This window comes from Liolophura sinensis, chromosome 3 (assembly GCF_032854445.1).
Source record: "Liolophura sinensis isolate JHLJ2023 chromosome 3, CUHK_Ljap_v2, whole genome shotgun sequence".
NCBI lineage: Eukaryota > Metazoa > Mollusca > Polyplacophora > Chitonida > Chitonidae > Liolophura > Liolophura sinensis.
In genome coordinates, this window is record NC_088297.1 from 6,316,743 (window position 1) to 6,333,679 (window position 16,937).

At 38.5% G+C, this 16,937-nt stretch overlaps 1 protein-coding gene across 2 annotated transcripts; it reads right to left on the reverse strand.

The window, feature by feature from the left end:
* Positions 1-1,005: 1,005 nt before the first annotated feature.
* On the reverse strand, positions 1,006-15,829 carry LOC135464048 (CD82 antigen-like). 2 transcript variants are annotated; one of them, XM_064741523.1, is made up of 9 exons: positions 15,445-15,829; positions 7,753-7,839; positions 5,830-6,036; positions 5,615-5,689; positions 5,162-5,275; positions 4,784-4,846; positions 3,318-3,446; positions 2,859-2,942; positions 1,006-1,660 (listed from the first exon to the last, which is right to left on the reverse strand). In XM_064741523.1, the coding sequence occupies exons 2-9, from the start codon at positions 7,813-7,815 to the stop codon at positions 1,592-1,594; spliced, it is 804 nt and encodes a 267-aa protein (XP_064597593.1). In that variant the 5' UTR covers positions 7,816-7,839; positions 15,445-15,829; the 3' UTR covers positions 1,006-1,591. The 2 variants fall into 2 exon arrangements, with proteins under 2 accessions (XP_064597593.1, XP_064597594.1); XM_064741524.1 differs by lacking the exon at positions 15,445-15,829 and adding an exon at positions 11,111-11,331.
* Positions 15,830-16,937: the final 1,108 nt, after the last annotated feature.

Sequence of the window (16,937 nt, forward strand, 5' to 3'; positions counted from 1 at the left end):
TCAACAGGAAACCGTGAAAAGTCAACAATGACAGATATCTAATACATGTATTTAGAGTGTATGTACACACGCACATTTGTCACACAGTGATATATGTGTATGTACACACACACATTTATCACACAGTGATATATGTGTATGTACACATGCACATTTGTCACACAGTGATATATGTGTATGTACACACGCACATTTGTCACACAGTGATATATGTGTATGTACACACGCACATTTGTCACACAGTGATATATGTGTATGTACACACGCACATTTGTCACACAGTGATATATGTGTATGTACACATGCACATTTGTCACACAATGGTATATGTGTATGTACACACGCACATTTGTCACACAGTGATATATGTGTACGTACACACGCACAGTTGTCACACAGTGATATATGTGTATGTACACACGCACATTTGTCACACAGTGATATATGTGTATGTACACACGCACATTTGTCACACAGTGATATATGTGTATGTACACACGCACATTTGTCACACAGTGATATATGTGTATGTACACGTGCACATTTGTCACACAGTGATATATGTGTATGTACACAAGCACATTTGTCACACAGTGATATATGTGTATGTACACAAGCACATTTGTCACACAGTGATATATGTGTATGTACACACGCACATTTGTCACACAGTGATATATGTGTATGTACACACGCACATTTGTCACACAGTGATATATGTGTATGTACACACGCACATTTGTCACACAGTGATATATGTGTATGTACACAAGCACATTTGTCACACAGTGATATATGTGTATGTACACACGCACATTTGCCACACAGTGATATATGTGTATGTACACACGCACATTTGTCACACAATGATATATGTGTATGTACACACGCACATTTGTCACACAGTGACATATGTGTATGTACACATGCACATTTGTCACACAGTGATATCAGGGCATAACTTTTCCAGTTATATAAAACATATAGTCACACTGATTCCATATAACATTCCACAGAGCTGCACAGATTGTACTGGCATCTAACAACTCCCACAGTATTAAGAATTACCATGTCGGAAACACCCGACTTGTTCGAAAATAATCGAGCTTATGTACGGAAATACACGACGTGAAAGTGTCTCAGAGAAGATCCTACTATTGTTGCAGGAACTCAGAGGCAATTTTATGAAAGAATTGTAGAACGCGAAGGAACACATATAGTATAAACTGTATAAACTGCATAAATTGATAACCACTACAACGAAAACTTAATGTAAAATTATGATTAATTGATTTTCCATTTAGCAGCCATGACAGGTATACATTCTCTTTTAGCATGTATTTTTAACACTAGAAAGATTTATAACTATACATGTTTTTGTGTCTTTATTAAGATTTTTTGACCTAATTGCGCAGAAAAAACTACACAAAGAACACAAATTTATGGAAACCCATTTAGGCCTTAACTGCATGCTGCGTTGATGTCATGCATGCATTGAGCGGTCTGGATTCCTATGCTGGGGCTGCGAGTTATACAAGGTCACATCTACACACTGACAAAAGATGAAAAGTTTCTGGGAACCTTTCTGGAACTAATGTTCATAGTCTTTCCTATTCTTCCCACCACGGCAGACACAACAGGCTAAAGCGATTCCCAGGAACTGAAAAAAGAAAAGAAAATCAGATTTCGATTTAATATCAAATGTCTTGTCTTTGAATTCGCAAGTGTAAATTTGTAGTCATTGAAAATTTGCGTAGGAAAATATCATTAATGTCTGTTTAACAACGCATATATATATGTCAGAGGATGTATACGGTGTCAGAGGATTTACCGCTAGCTCACCAGTGAGGTCGTGGGTTCGAATCCAGCTTTCGCTGCTTCGACTGCGTCTCTAAGTGAATGGGTTAATCAGGTACCTTTTGAGGCCGATGGTTAATTATGATCACTCCACTTACTCCAATAATCCTTACCGACGTCTTATAGATGAAATATTCCTAACTACATCCATACAAAGGTAAGCGGCATGCAAGCAAATCGACCAAATCGGTCTGGTACGGCAAGGAGGAGAGGTACGATAACAAAGTGCAAATTTCAAAATTTCAGCACAATTCTGTAAATTTCCAAGTCAGAAATACAAAACTTGCACTCATGAAAGTTATATGGCCATAAAAGCCATAAAAGAGATGGTTGCTTAGCAATAATCTGTATTGCATTAAATAAGTGTTATCATGAATTAGAATGGATAATTGTTAAGCCGTGGTATTACGTTAAGTGTGGCAATATCATACGTGAATCCTGGTTGAGAGCACACGTATTACTCTAGCTGTCATTAACACTAACATGTTATAAGTAGCGGAATTATTGGGCTGAACATTTGTTACATATGTGTTTAACTGATTGGTGCATAACTGCGTGCTCAAGAAATTTTCAGAAAGCTACATTTGTGATGCAGTGATTTTCCTCATTCTGCAGTGTCTAACGCTAAAAAAGTTATTTCAGTGTGCCTGGAGCAGGCTACCAATTCTTCGATTTTTTGAGTTATATATTGCTTCAATGGATTCTTGCTATATAACAGGAAAAGAAAAGTAAAACAGAACTGAGAAAAGAAACAGCCTTACGAGTGTGTCAGCAGCCACACTCACAGCTATAGTCATTTTCACTTCTTGAGGTGCACAGTTTTTTGCACTGGGGTCGATTTTAAGCTTTACCATGCGAGGTCCTTCAAATAGGCCAAAATGTTACTTTTTGAACAATATGTGTAAACGAAAATTCTTTTAGTTGTGTCATACTTTGACCAAATATGTCCTCTCTATATGGTTAACCAATCAACGTCGATTATGGCGTGAAGAATGTCTTACCTGTAAGAATGCGATTCCGACCCCGACGCCAATCATTATACCTGTGTGTGACATCAACGTGTCCTTTACGCCTGTAAAGCAGCCCTGAAACACGTATGCAGAGATGAGAAAAACGGCTGTTTGAAGTTGTAAAGTCTCGAAAGGGAATAAAATCAGGTGATCGATTTACCCAACCTGAGAAACGATAGTTTCACCTCGCAGATACTCAAAAGTTTCGAGAAAATCAACTATTTGGCTATTTCATCTACATTTCAATACCAATAAAAGGAGTATATCACATTTTCACCTTAACTTTCCGACAACAAAATGCCTTTATGCATGGTTATATAATGCAAATACATCCGAAAAATCGGGTCCATCCGTGTTTACCAAACATTAATATATACAAAAGACATCCTCTGCAATCTCTATTGCAATTCACCTTTTCCAAGCCGGGAAATGAATGTAAGTAAGCCTTACTTCCATATGTAAATTGCCATCGGGACTGTCGCCGTTTTCTGCGTCTAATTGGCACTGTTCCCGATCTTTCGGTTCGGGATTCAAAGGATCGTTGTTCTTTAGCTCGCAGCATGTATCAGGGACATATGTCTGTTGATGGAAAACCAGGACGTTCATTGAATCTCACAAATATTACTGGTACTTTGCCTGGTCAAGGGATCATGAAACAATATTAGACTTAAGTCAGTACTTTATTCATTATATTTGGCATGTTCCTTTCCGTTGTTTTACCTGACATTTGTTCTACAATAACTTACCCATGTCAGAATTTGCGTTTTCAAGCAAAATTTTTACCGTGTAAAAAAAGGAAGAACAATTTTAGAGCGACTTTCTATATTACACCTATATAAGCTGTGAAATATCCCTAAAATATTTGAATATGTTTTAGGATTTAAAAAAATACTTGAAATGAGTTCTGACTGTTGTGAAAATGTGGTTTGTCTTATTGTATGTTAAATGTGATGACAACACAGCATTTACGGTAATTCTAAATTAGAAAAGTCAAATAAATTACAGTCAGCATCACTGCACTTTAGTTATTTTTTTGCCTAATTCTGCTTAATCTATGGTGCTAGGGAGTGTGTAATCTGCTACTGTTTAATCATTTGCATGAACAGTTAGAATAAAACCCTGGCTGAGGAAAAATGACAAGTGGCCAAATTTCACATGTTACGTGTGGGCTACTGCCAAACTGCGACGCTGCTCTGATTTTTTCTCACTGTACTCTACATCTTTATTATATTTAACAGAACAGATCCTGTAACCTCAGCCAGGAGAGCAACGACTACTCCCACGCTTGCATGGTCCACAGTTACTGTGTTCAGCAATTTAACACTAGAGTTTTCTGTCTGATTAATTTCTTATCAGTAAAATATAACTGTTGGCATCAAAAGTACGCTTTCACTACCTTTATATGATTCGGAAATAGTTTCATTACAGACCAAACTTGAAAATGCAGTTTTAGATGTACTAATATTTTGTGCTGAGCTATCCTATTAACCGTTCTTTAGCTTAAAAATCTGATTGTTTCCTGCTATTTATTTCATAATTGTTTAACTCCATGCTGGATTTTTTTTTCACCTGGTATTAATGCGATGGAGTTCTCTGAAGATGGAGGAAACCGGAATGCCTGTGGTTAACTACCAATATTTGGCAAGTTATTAACCAAATTTTCCACATGTGACGTGTAGATATTCACATCATATCGGTGGAAGACAAGCGGTCAAACCGCCACACGTGGGCGTCATCACCCAGTTATTGCTACCATCACCCTCCAAACAGCGTGAGCGGGGGAGCTCACAAATTCCATGTTCAAGGCTGGGATTGAACCTCCATCTTGACGGTTGATGAAAAAAGTCTTCTCGATCAAACATATAACCTACTAACAAAAGCTGCATAAAAGTTAAGAGTTCAACACGATCACTTACCGAAGGGGTAGAGAAATTTACCACTCTGTAATCCGTGTAATTGTAAGCGCCGCAGCAGTTAAACTGCAATAAATATAGTAACAGAGGTTAATACAGAAATCACTGAGTTAATTAATTGACGATGTCGGTTCATTCTTAACGTTGGAATGTTGGCCTTAGACCACTCAATTTTACTGGAACCGTGATAAAATGGGTTTTCCGGTAAGTTTCCGGAATCTGATCGTATTTATCTTGTGGTATCCTTTTGTTTAGGATTGTGAGATATGTCGCTTGGAGCCAATAACACCACGTGGTATATGTGACGTCATACACTGATTGACAGATCGACAATTTTAAAAATAGCCAATTGGTGAATTAAAAGGGAGAAAAATCACATACCCAGACTTGAACATAATCCCACGCGATGGCGAGGGCGTTCCCCTCGGTAGTATTTGTCTTTGGCTTATAATCGGAGAAGGTACTATTCAAACTTGTCCCTAGCCCATCAACAACCTGAAATCAAAGTCACACAGACTGGGTAATCATAAATCCGTCAAGTTTTGTCTAACAATTTCAGAAACCATCATATTTCAAAACAGCATTTTGGGGATATCTGAGTTGTTGAACAGTATGACATATGACATACACCATGCGTTAAGGGACGACATCGTGAAATAATTGAAGTTACTTGTGGCATAGTTTCTGGTTTCAAGAACGCCAATATTTTGGTTGGCTTCTAATTTCCCTTTAAAGCACGTGGTTCGAAATTTCTTTGAGTTAATTTTTCTATTGACGTAATTGGTATTTTTAATCATTTTAAAAAGTTTCATTCGGTTGTTTGATTATACCCACCTCATTTCTGTAGACGGCTGCAAGGATTCCAGCAGCTAACTCTCCTGCAAATATCACTACCAGAAAGACGATGTACTGAAAAGACAAAAATGATAGAATCTCAATGCAAGGCAAGAAAGAAAGAAACCCATTACCGTGCGACAGCAACGAGGACCAATTTTTGTAAACGTACTCGCTGCTTTTTTAGAATGTTTTCCTCATTTTCAATGACATACCGATCCCAGCAGGCACTTGTTCTCCGTTGCAGCTCCACAACAACCAAGGAAGCCGATGAGGAAGACGAAGCTACCGATACCTATGAGGACATATGCAGCTGTGTACAGTGTCCCGTCAACCGTCACGTCCAGGAGCTTGGACAGCTGTTCGATGTCCTTATTCACTTTAATCCAGATACCTACTCCCAAGATACCTGCGCCAGAGATCTAAGAAGAAAAAAATCCAAATTTTTATTTATTTATTTATTTGATTTCCCTCCCTAATAACCAACATAATGCTGGTCGTATAAACGAAATATTCATGATTTATATAATATAAAGGGGTACGGTGTAAATCTCCAATGTAATAAATAAATTATCGTTTAAAGTCATAGGCCTACAGAAGAATTTTTCACTTATACGACATTGGCCAGTTTTTTCTGTCGTCTTGATTTACAAGCATTATTCTGTCCACTTGTGGAATGGTTTAAAGGTTTAAGATATGGTAACGACAGACAAGCAGCTAAAATAATGACCAAAGTGAAGTCTGATTGCCCTGTTTATATACCTTCACTTGTTATATCTTTAGCTATTGTCTGGCGATATCTCTAAGCCAATCAGAATCCAGACAATATGATTCATAAAATATATTATAGTCTAATTTGGATTACTAGCGATATAATATATGGCTATTAGGTTTATGTGGTTCTTTAGTTTATTTAATTATCTCATTAAACAAGTTGTTTTTACCCTGTATTCTGAGAAATATTCACTTATACGACGTCGGTGAGCAATATGGTGGGAGGAAACCAGGCAGAGCCCAGGGGAAAACCAAGGCCATCCGCAGGTTGCTGACAGGAACAGGAATCCAGCATGAACTGGACTTGTGTCACCTTTAAAACTGCTGTTGTATTTTAACTGTAGGATCGTAGCAGATTCAGCATGATTGTATACTTGGGATAGTAGCATTTTAAGGCTTTCGGCAATAATATGACACGGGGATGGGCGGTGTAAGATTGGGGGGGAGGGGGGGGGATAGCGTCCAGCTTACTGGACCTTCGCCGTCGTGTGTAAGTGAATCATGTCCCAGTTTACGTCGTGAAACACAAATCAAGGAAATAAATAGGAGGATACAAGTTATATTACAATTATGGCAATATGAAGACTATAGTGAATATATCTAGAACTTGATATACTATGATTGTAGCATGATTAGAGTAGTAACAACAGTTAAATAAAAGCTATTGTAGTAATAGTAATATTATTATTGTGGAACTAATATGACTATTGCAGTAAAAGTATGGTAGCAATATGAACATTGTAGCAATATGAGCATTGTAACAATATGACCATTGTAGCAATATAAGCATTGCAGCAATATAAGCATTCTAGTAATATGAGCATTGTAACAATATGACCATTGTAGCAATATAAGCATTGTAGCAATATAAGGATTCTAGCAATATGAGCATTGTAACAATATGATCATTGTAGCAATATAAGCATCGTAGCAATATGAGCATTGTAACAATATAAGCATTGTAGCAATATGAGCATTGTAGCAATATGAGCATTGTCGCAATATGAGCATTGTAGCAATATGAGCATTGTAACAATATGACCATTGTAGCAATATAAGCATTGTAGCAATATAAGGATTGTAGCAATATGAGCATTGTAACAATATGATCATTGTAGCAATATAAGCATCGTAGCAATATGAGCATTGTAGCAATATGAGCATTGTAGCAATATGAGCATTGTAGCAATAACAACATAGTAGCAATGGTAACATTGTATCAGTATTAGCATAGTATAATTATTAGCATTGTATAATTATTAGGGATTATCAGCATTGCAGCAATACTCAAATAACACAAACATTGCATGTGATTGTAGCAATATCAGGATTATAACAACAGTCACTGATTCCTTTGTACTTACCACAAAAATAATGTTGTATAAAAACAGAAGATATTTGGCACACTTTCCTCCACATGTTTCCATTTTTAAATCACTTGGATACTAGAACTAAAAAAAAAAATAAAAAAGTGAAAATGCATTTGGCAAGAAACCGTCATTTCTTTCACATGTGGCTCACATATTCCCATCAGCTGAGATAGGTAAATGTTTATGTCTTGTTTGTAAGTGACAACGAACATAGAGAAACGAAGACCACATACTCCTTACAGCGCATGTGCCGCTCCCTACGCTCGCCTTGGCATTTTGAGCCTTCGCGACGCATGTAGGCTTGTTCTGGTTAAGCCTCATCACTGGGGTAATTCCGCGGAACTATTTAATCAGCGTTCAGCCATAAAATTGTTTCAGGTAGTGCTTAGAATCATGTTGTGCGTACTTTAGAAGGGATGTTTATCAAGTATAAATAGAGACAAAGGTTGAGACACAGTCTTTGTGTTTTTTTTACATCACTTCCTCTCTCATCACTGTGACCCCAGCTATTCAATATTTCTGTGCAAAATTTGGTGTTGGTGGCAGTGATGTAAAGCGAACGTAGAGAGCGACGCCCGCGCTTTAAAGATCATGGGAAGACCATTTAAGAGTTTGTTCAAGCACTCTCGTCCACTGACTATCCCCAGTGCCCACCGCACAATCGGGGGTGGGGAAGAGAGCTAACGGAAAGTGGGGGGGGGGGGGGAGCAGAATCTGGAGTATTCCATATTAAAGGCTCGGTATGAATCACCTCATCCCTGATATAAAAATAATGCAAATTAGCTAAATTTCAATAAAACCTTTGACGAGCGAATGCACTTGGGCACTGGGCAAACGTTTTAGATGTACCTCCAGGTCTATGTTATGGTTAAGAGGCTGGAATAAAAAAAATCCACCATCATCACCTGTCGAAATGTTTACACACACTGTATAAGCACACTGTCTAGAAATCGATTGGTACACGAGTGTCTGATAAGCGATGCCTACGTGACACTTTTTATGTGTCTATATATCTATCTATCTATCTATCTCAGGCACACGTTGCGAATATAGTTCTAGTATACTATTTAAACAGGCCTTAAGTAAGAATTGTCGCCACTCGCTTGAAGTGTTTGGCTGAGGTTATACACCCGCTAAGCGGTTAATGCTTTAGTCCCGATGTCTGTATTATGTTACAGCTAACCAGCCCACGTAATCGCCCACCTAACACATCAAGCGAATGGTGATACCTACCTATAATAATGACGCTATTATTCGTGCGTGAGTTGTATATTTTGCGTTTTGTCCCATTTTTGACGGACAGTTCTTAGGTCATTTTCCTGATTATAGAATCGTTATGTAGTAGAAAATGGTTTCCACATGGGTTAAACCTTCTCACCTGTTTCTCCCAAGTGGAAACCTAAGAAAAAGTTACAAAAGTTAAGAGAAAAGGAAAATGTCGTACATCGGCCACCGTAGAAAAAAGTTAGACTTTGTCAGACATGTACAGTAATAGTGGTAGTATTTGAAAATTGTTCTTTTCAAGCTACATATAGATTGACACTTTTATGTCGACAAGTTGTGTACGAAAAACACGTACTCCGAAGATTTAAGTTTAGATCGGACTTGGTGACAAATGGAAGTATGATTAAGGGTATCCAAAAGCGATATGTGTCCTGAAATACGCAAATCTGGACTTGATTCGTATGTTTCTGCCTCGTTTGGATAGCGCAATGGCCAACCTTTTAAAACCCCCAGAGATTAAGGGATATACAGAGCACATCGAGTTTATAAAAACTAATGAATTCATTTCTAATTCTGTCTTATTATCCTGCCAGAAAATCGCATGGACTAGAAAATACAGAACTTTCTGAATGGTCCATCTAATCACACAGGCTAAGACACAGTTTTTGCATCCACAAACTTTTTGCATCCGTAGACCAACATTTTGGAATTTTCTGACAACAGCAGTGTCAAATCATCAATGATTCTGGTTTATGTCAATGACATGTTCTTAGCTCAGTGCTATATAATATGATAATTTCAAAATGTTTTTATATTTATTTTTGTATCAACGAAGATATGGTAGAATGTAAATTCTCCACAGCAGGATATAAATTCGCGGAAATCTAACGTTAGGAGAACTCTCCACGGTAAAGTTGAAATATCGCCGATGTGGCGTTAAGCCGTAATCATCCATTCATTTACATTAGGAGAAGATTAAATATGTTGATTTAACGCCTCGGGATATAAGGTGATATGAAACTTTGTAGTTGTATTTTCTTTGGCAGTACGTATCGCCATATTCCAGGAATACTAATCTCAACGGTATGATCTTATCAACCAGCATAAGAGATAAGCCGTGTACAACTGCCTTTTATACTGGTGAATAACAGCCTTAGACATGAGTGTATACATGTAACTGCCTTACACAGGAGTGTATAACTGCCTTACACAGGAGTGTATAACTGCCTTACACAGGAGTGTATAACTGCCTTACACAGATGTGTATAACTGCCTTACACAAGAGTGTATAACTCCATTACACAGGACTGCATGACTGCCTTACACAGGAGTGTATAACTGCCTTACACAGGAGTGTATAGCTGCTTTACACAAGATTGTATAACTGCCTTACATAGGAGTGTATAACTGCCTTTTACACCGGAGTGTATAACTACCTTACACAGGATTGCATAACTGCCTTACACAGGAGTGTATAACTACCTTACTCAAGATTGTATAACTGCCTTACATAGGAGTGTATAACTACCTTACACGTGAGTGTATAACTGCCTTTTACACCGGAGTGTATAACTACCTTACACAGGATTGCATAACTGCCTTACACAGAGTGTATAACTACCTTACACAAGATTGTATAACTGCCTTACATAGGAGTGTATAACTACCTTACACGTGAGTGTATAACTGCCTTTTACACCACTTATCATCGTTCATGTTCAAAGGAACTCGACAATACGGAAAATAAAACTCGTGGGCAACAAAATCATCCGTATGTGATATTTGTAATTAGGGCTGTTAGCTAAAGCTGGACACTTATCATTTAATATCAATATATTCGTATTCTTAATATTAATCTTGAATGAAATTTGCGTTGAGATTAGTTTGTTGACTACGTCAGACAGAGTTAAACCCGGTTCAGCATTTTAAATATTTCACTTACACGACGGCGGCGAGCATTATGAATGGAGGAAAGCTGGCGGAGCCCATGGAAACCCACGACCAACTTACAGCGATCACATTCGTTAGGGGTTCCGGCATCAGGGCAAAACGCTAGCACGCTAGACACCTCGGCCACGAGGGGCCCCGGCGATGCTCTAAAGACGAAATATATTTAAACAGTACTTACATTTATCAAAACAGTCAAATGCCAATGACAACCACAGTTTGCAAGCTAATGATCCGCGAAATGTATCTGTATACCTATATCCACACGTATCCACATACACCGTCGCTCTGGGAAATGTTGACTAACTTCCCTCAATGTGCAGAGCTTTGTCAGACGAATATGGCCTTTAGTACAACAGTTAAATCGTATACAACAATTGATACGCCAACTCGGAGCTATGGAAGCCGGTTATAGTCGTCACCATACCAGTGCTTGCGGGATACTACTACTGATTGATAGGTTTTGAACGCCATGTTCAGTTGTTTTTCACTTAGACGATGGCGTTCAGTTATATGGATAGGGGTCAGGGCTAGTATAAACCACTGACCTTCGGCAGAGGGGATTTTGCGATGAAACTTGACACAACCATGGCCTTAATAGGCTTCCATACTGACCCTGCTAAATATAGCCCCGCAAAACACTAACCACCTGTCCTATTGCGAAATAAATGCAGGTGAAATATGAGATATCTCGTGTGTAAACATGACTAGTCACTGTCGTCTGACCAACTCAAGTGAGGGTTTCTACCGGCGATACTTTTAGTAGGCTTTGACCGTATAATTCATAGTCCAAAGCATGAGCCGTATAAGTGTTGAAAGAAAAGATAACACTACACCAAATGCGTTAAACCCCAAGCACTCACTCACTCACTCACTCACTCACTCACTCACTCACCAAATGTATATAAGCATCCATAAAATATCCCGCATATGATTTGAACAGCATTTTTTTTATTTCTGGAATGTTTTATAACCGAGAAATGGCTGTTCAAAGTAATCAAAATCGCAAACACTGAGAAAATCGAAAACGCCACCATGTTATCAATTTTAACCAATCACCCGAGAAGGCAGCTGTTTCCGCTGATGTCACTCCAAATCTTGCGTTTTACCCATATAAGCCTGGGGTACCGGTGACGGGACATCGTGTCTCCAGTTCTTTAACAGGGTGTGTCCCGTGGCCTCATAATTCCAGATCAAGTGTTGACTTACGCAAGGCACGTGGGAACAAAATGGGTGTAGTTGTTTAGGTCTGTTTACGCCCCTCTTTTCGAATTTAATGAATAAGATTACATTCTTTGTCATTTCTATTAAACTTTCAATAGGTGCTGGTGTATGTTTACTCACCGATAAGCCGAACACATTTTTTTACACATGACTTAATACTATCAAGGTATATACAGTGTGTAGCTATAGTGTGTATGTATAAGTGTATATGGGGTGACCGAAAAACACGGAAACTATTGTTTTCCTGGTTACTCACTTTTCTCCAAAAGTGAGTCTCAATTAACTTAGTAATTTTAAACACAGTTTAACGAGAAAAATACCATTGTCTACTGTAATGTATGCTGCAGTGTATGGGAACTACTTCTATATGCGAGTTCAACAGTACAGAAACTATGATGCATTGATGGAAAGAGCAAAGCGAGGTACATGTGTGCTCAGGTCTATGCTGTGCATACATTTACATGTTTATGTCACCTTGTGGACATATTTCCCGTGGACATGATATACCGTAACATTTTTCCTTGTGTAATCATATCAATTTACACAACTAGTATAGGATTAAGCTTCGAGACGATTATACTAAGAAACTCGACCACGCCATATTGTTTGCTTTCTTGGGATTTAACCGTTTTTGAGCTTGAATTATGCAAAGCTTCATGTCAGTTCGAGGTATCGCTAACTTTGTTCTTTTGGAGGTCACCTTGGTTGGATTTTCAACACGTTGTTTGCAGTGGGGAGTTTCTTGTCCTTAAATCTACATATACAGACAAAGTTTTAAACATGCACCTTCATCATCACTACCGTTTAAACAGAAACCAGGTAAAACCAGAAATGTTTAAAATGATAAAATATCAGGAGGAAAAACAGGATTTTTCTGTCTGCAGCTGACGCCCTCATACAGCGCTCTTATCACGGAGAACATTTGCTGCCTAAACTATTCTGTTCTGTGTGAAAACACGTCGGTCTCAGATGTTATGTCGTAGTGCTTGTGAGCTACCTCTTTATTTTACGAGCGCAACTAAACAAAAACACTGAGATATACTATATGTCTTGGACCGACTGGTGTTAGAAGGGTTATATAGTTTTATACACTCCGGGACACAAATCTCTCTTAATCTCTCTCAAGAAGCTTGAATTAAGACGATTAATGTGGTCATTGAACTAGGATCATTGCTATCCAGAGGCAGACGTCCTGCGGTCATAAGCTGTAATATATTTTTACGCCGGCTTTTATATCGATAGGAAATGTCAAAGTCAGTATTAATTTCGCGCCAAAAGACCAGCTTCGTGGACCAGGGCTAAGAACACCAGCCTAAAGAGATGAAAGAATAAATAAGTTTTAGCGCCAAATTGACTGATCGAACATGGCCAGAAGACGTTAGAAACAGGAAACTGTTGTTGCTTTTCTCATTTGAAACATAACATCCAAACCCTGAAAAAATTCAAGAATCTCGTTAAGTATTATAGTTTTCATACCGTATCCTAATATGTTTAAATGTACATATATTGAAATTGTTCACAACAACATCATGAAGAAGGCTGTAAGGACCCGGGTAAACCTCTTAGATCTAGAACACGACCTTCGTCAACCGGCGAAAGATGCGAAGATCAGGAAAGGCGTTGTTGTAGCGTCGCAGTAAAAAAAAAGAGAAAACGATAGGCAAACTATATGTACGATAAAGTATATTCTAATTACAGTCTAGAAAGCATGCCTTTTTATTTCTGGGGTGTTGCATAACCAAAATATGGCGGTTCAAAGTAAGCTCAATCGCGGACATAACGAAACTGGAAAGGCCCGCCGCGTTAAGAATTGTAGCCAGCCAAGTGCGATTTATTTCTAAAGCCCGAAAACACACCTGTCTTCACTGACGTCACGTGGACACTGTTTTGGCTGTTGAGCATATGAGCGTGAGGTACATGTACAACTGACGCGGAATCGTATTTCCAGTATCTCTAACAAAGCGTATCCTGTGGCCTATAGTAAGAACTCCAGATTAAACCGTCCGAACAAAATGGTTGTGGCCATTTAGGTTTATTTCCTCCCATTTTCCAAACTAACTTTATAACATTGTTTCATTTCTTTTAATGAAAACCTTGTGCTCCGCAACTTTCGAGTCACCACCCAACCGGCAGAACACTCGAAGGGCGATCCACGATCTTCGCGAATTTCATAGTCAAATATGGACGCCATGCATGTACGCTCTACTGGAAGCTATGCATCTGTAGCCGGTAAAAGCACTGCTGTGGGTGTTCAGATGGGTATGGGGGATTGTTCACGATGGCATGAAAGATCGAGCAATATCTGAGTGTCACTCAGATAACACACTTTCTGTTAAAATTAACAGATTATTTTTTTGAGCCTACGTAGACTTTGATCAAGAGGTGTAACTGTCTGTCTGTCAATGCATTATCTGCAGCTAAATATCACCCACAATATCTGTGTGCAACGTGTGTACAGCAGATATCTAGCTGCGTGTGTATAGGGACATTGTAACAGACACTTGGACTGTGTTTAGGCTGACAGGACTAGTGATTAAACTCAGGCAGATGTCTGTAATGTCACAGTGCAGATATTAAACAGTATCAAAGGTTGAAAGTCTTTGGTAAACTTCAAAACGTCATAATTGTATTAAACTCAATTCACTAGATCAGTATAAATGTCACTTGAGATGATTATGAATGGTGTGTTATACGTACTTGTGACTTATAACAGCGTACGCTTTCCGGTATTATTTACTTATTTGTTTGACTGTTTTTTTTAGCAAATTTTAGAGCTTAAAATTTTCCTTTTCCCTCTGTTTAATGCTAAGGCTCCAAGATTAGATTTCAGTCAGACTTGATCTCACCTTTTGATATTATATGTGATATTAGATTTGAACTTAAACGCTAATTGTCAATCTTGACATGAAAGTACAGAAGATAGCTTTCTTAATATTAAAATTCAAATTCCAGATGTAAGTTACTGTTCAGAGCAGTGTCCTGTTTTGAAGATGTGATGATAAAGCTTGCAGTATTTATGATACAGGATGTGGGTGTCATATTTGGTGTCAGTTATATGCCAACAACCCTTCGGACGGTCGTGGGGTTCCGCCGGGCTCTGCCCGGTTTTCTCCTACCTTTATACCGGCTGCCGTAGTATAAGTGAAATATTCTTGAGTACGACGCAAAACACCAACCAAATGACTAAATGTATATAGGTCTTACCGTAAGTTTTAGTAGCAGCCATTTACAAGTCCCGTATAAGACCTACCATTAGCTGACAATCTATTGACACAGATTAGACTGACCTACCTTGATACGAGGGCGTTGACTTGTGCAGTCCGTGTAGTATAGGTTTCAGAACTCTATCAAATAAAAAAATCCTCTTGGCTTGTTTAGATCACCAATAGTGAACCACACACGCTTGTTTTAAATGTTTCTTTAAAGTCTGCTTGTTTCCTCTGGATAATCAACGTTGTGAAATCAGGAAGTCACCAATCAGGTCGTTGTCGTACCTTATCACCAAAGCCTGACGATGACTGTACTGTAATGTTAACGGAACAGTGACGTCAGGAATTCGAGGACAGGAAAGAAGGGTTCGTAATTCTTCGGCAATTTTCGGAGATTTTTCGAAAGCACAGTTGTTCCGAATGGCGAAAAGAAGCTTAACTGACAAAATCCACGAATCCACAAGGTGTGTCTAAAGTTCAAATAGGGTTGAAAGCTTATTTCTTCTTTACAAACGACCTACCTACTTTTCGCTAGTTCACCAACTCCGCACGACTCTTTATGCTGGTAGGTGTAGATATATCTGGGTCAACTCGGGGTCAAGAAGGTGTAGTTCCTCTGGTCCATGTAGGAACAACACGAAAACGTTGTCGGGGCTTTCTCCGGACTTTGACGAGCGGGTTGAAAGTCTAAAAAGGGGCGTTTTCACTACCATGTCTGTGATGTTATATGAAATACACTTGTCCTCATTCTGTATACACAGGAAGTAAAACATCTACCACGATAAAACGGTGTGACCAGTAACGCTGTACAAGCAATAATTACACCATACGACGAATTATAACACGATGCCAACAATAAGAACAAAGTACCACCAATTATAAAACGATGCCAGCAATTATATCATTGTACCGCCAATAACACTGCATGACAAATATGACGGTATCACCAATGACACTATATCACCAACACTTTGTATCACAAACAACACCATATCACATTTTACACAATATCTCCAAAATCGATGTATCACCAATAATTTTGTATTACCTGTTATAATACCGAATGACCAAAAACACCGAATGGCCAAAAAAACTGAATTACGAAAAACACCATGTAACTAATAACGCTGTACCACCAAAAACACCATATCACCGTACCACCAATAACACCGTACGACCGTTCCATCAATAACATCATATCACCATACCACCAATAACATGATACCACCGTTCCACCATAGCACCATATCACCGTACCACCAGTAACACTATAATACCTTACCAACAATAACATCATATCACCTTATCACACACCATGTCACTGTACCACTAATAACACCGTATCACCGTATCACCAAAAAAACTATATCACCGTATCACCAATAACACCATATCACCGTACCACCAATAACACCACATCACCGAATCACCAGTAACACCATATGACTGTACCACCAATAACACCACATCACTGTACCACCAATAAAATCATATCACCGTACTACTAATAACACCGTATCACCATATCACCAATAAGACTATATCACCGTATCATCAATAACACTATATCACTGT

What these genes read in the sequence shown, in the direction of transcription:
- LOC135464048 (XM_064741523.1), bottom strand. Translation starts at nt 7,815, where the DNA reads ATGGAAACATGTGGAGGAAAGTGTGCCAAATATCTTCTGTTTTTATAC. An exon ending in CAGCCGTCTACAGAAATGAG is followed by an intron (nt 5,276 to 5,614) that starts GTGGGTATAATC and finishes CTTTGATTTCAG; the next exon opens with GTTGTTGATGGGCTAGGGAC. An exon ending in GGGATTATGTTCAAGTCTGG is followed by an intron (nt 4,847 to 5,161) that starts GTATGTGATTTT and finishes TATTTATTGCAG; the next exon opens with TTTAACTGCTGCGGCGCTTA.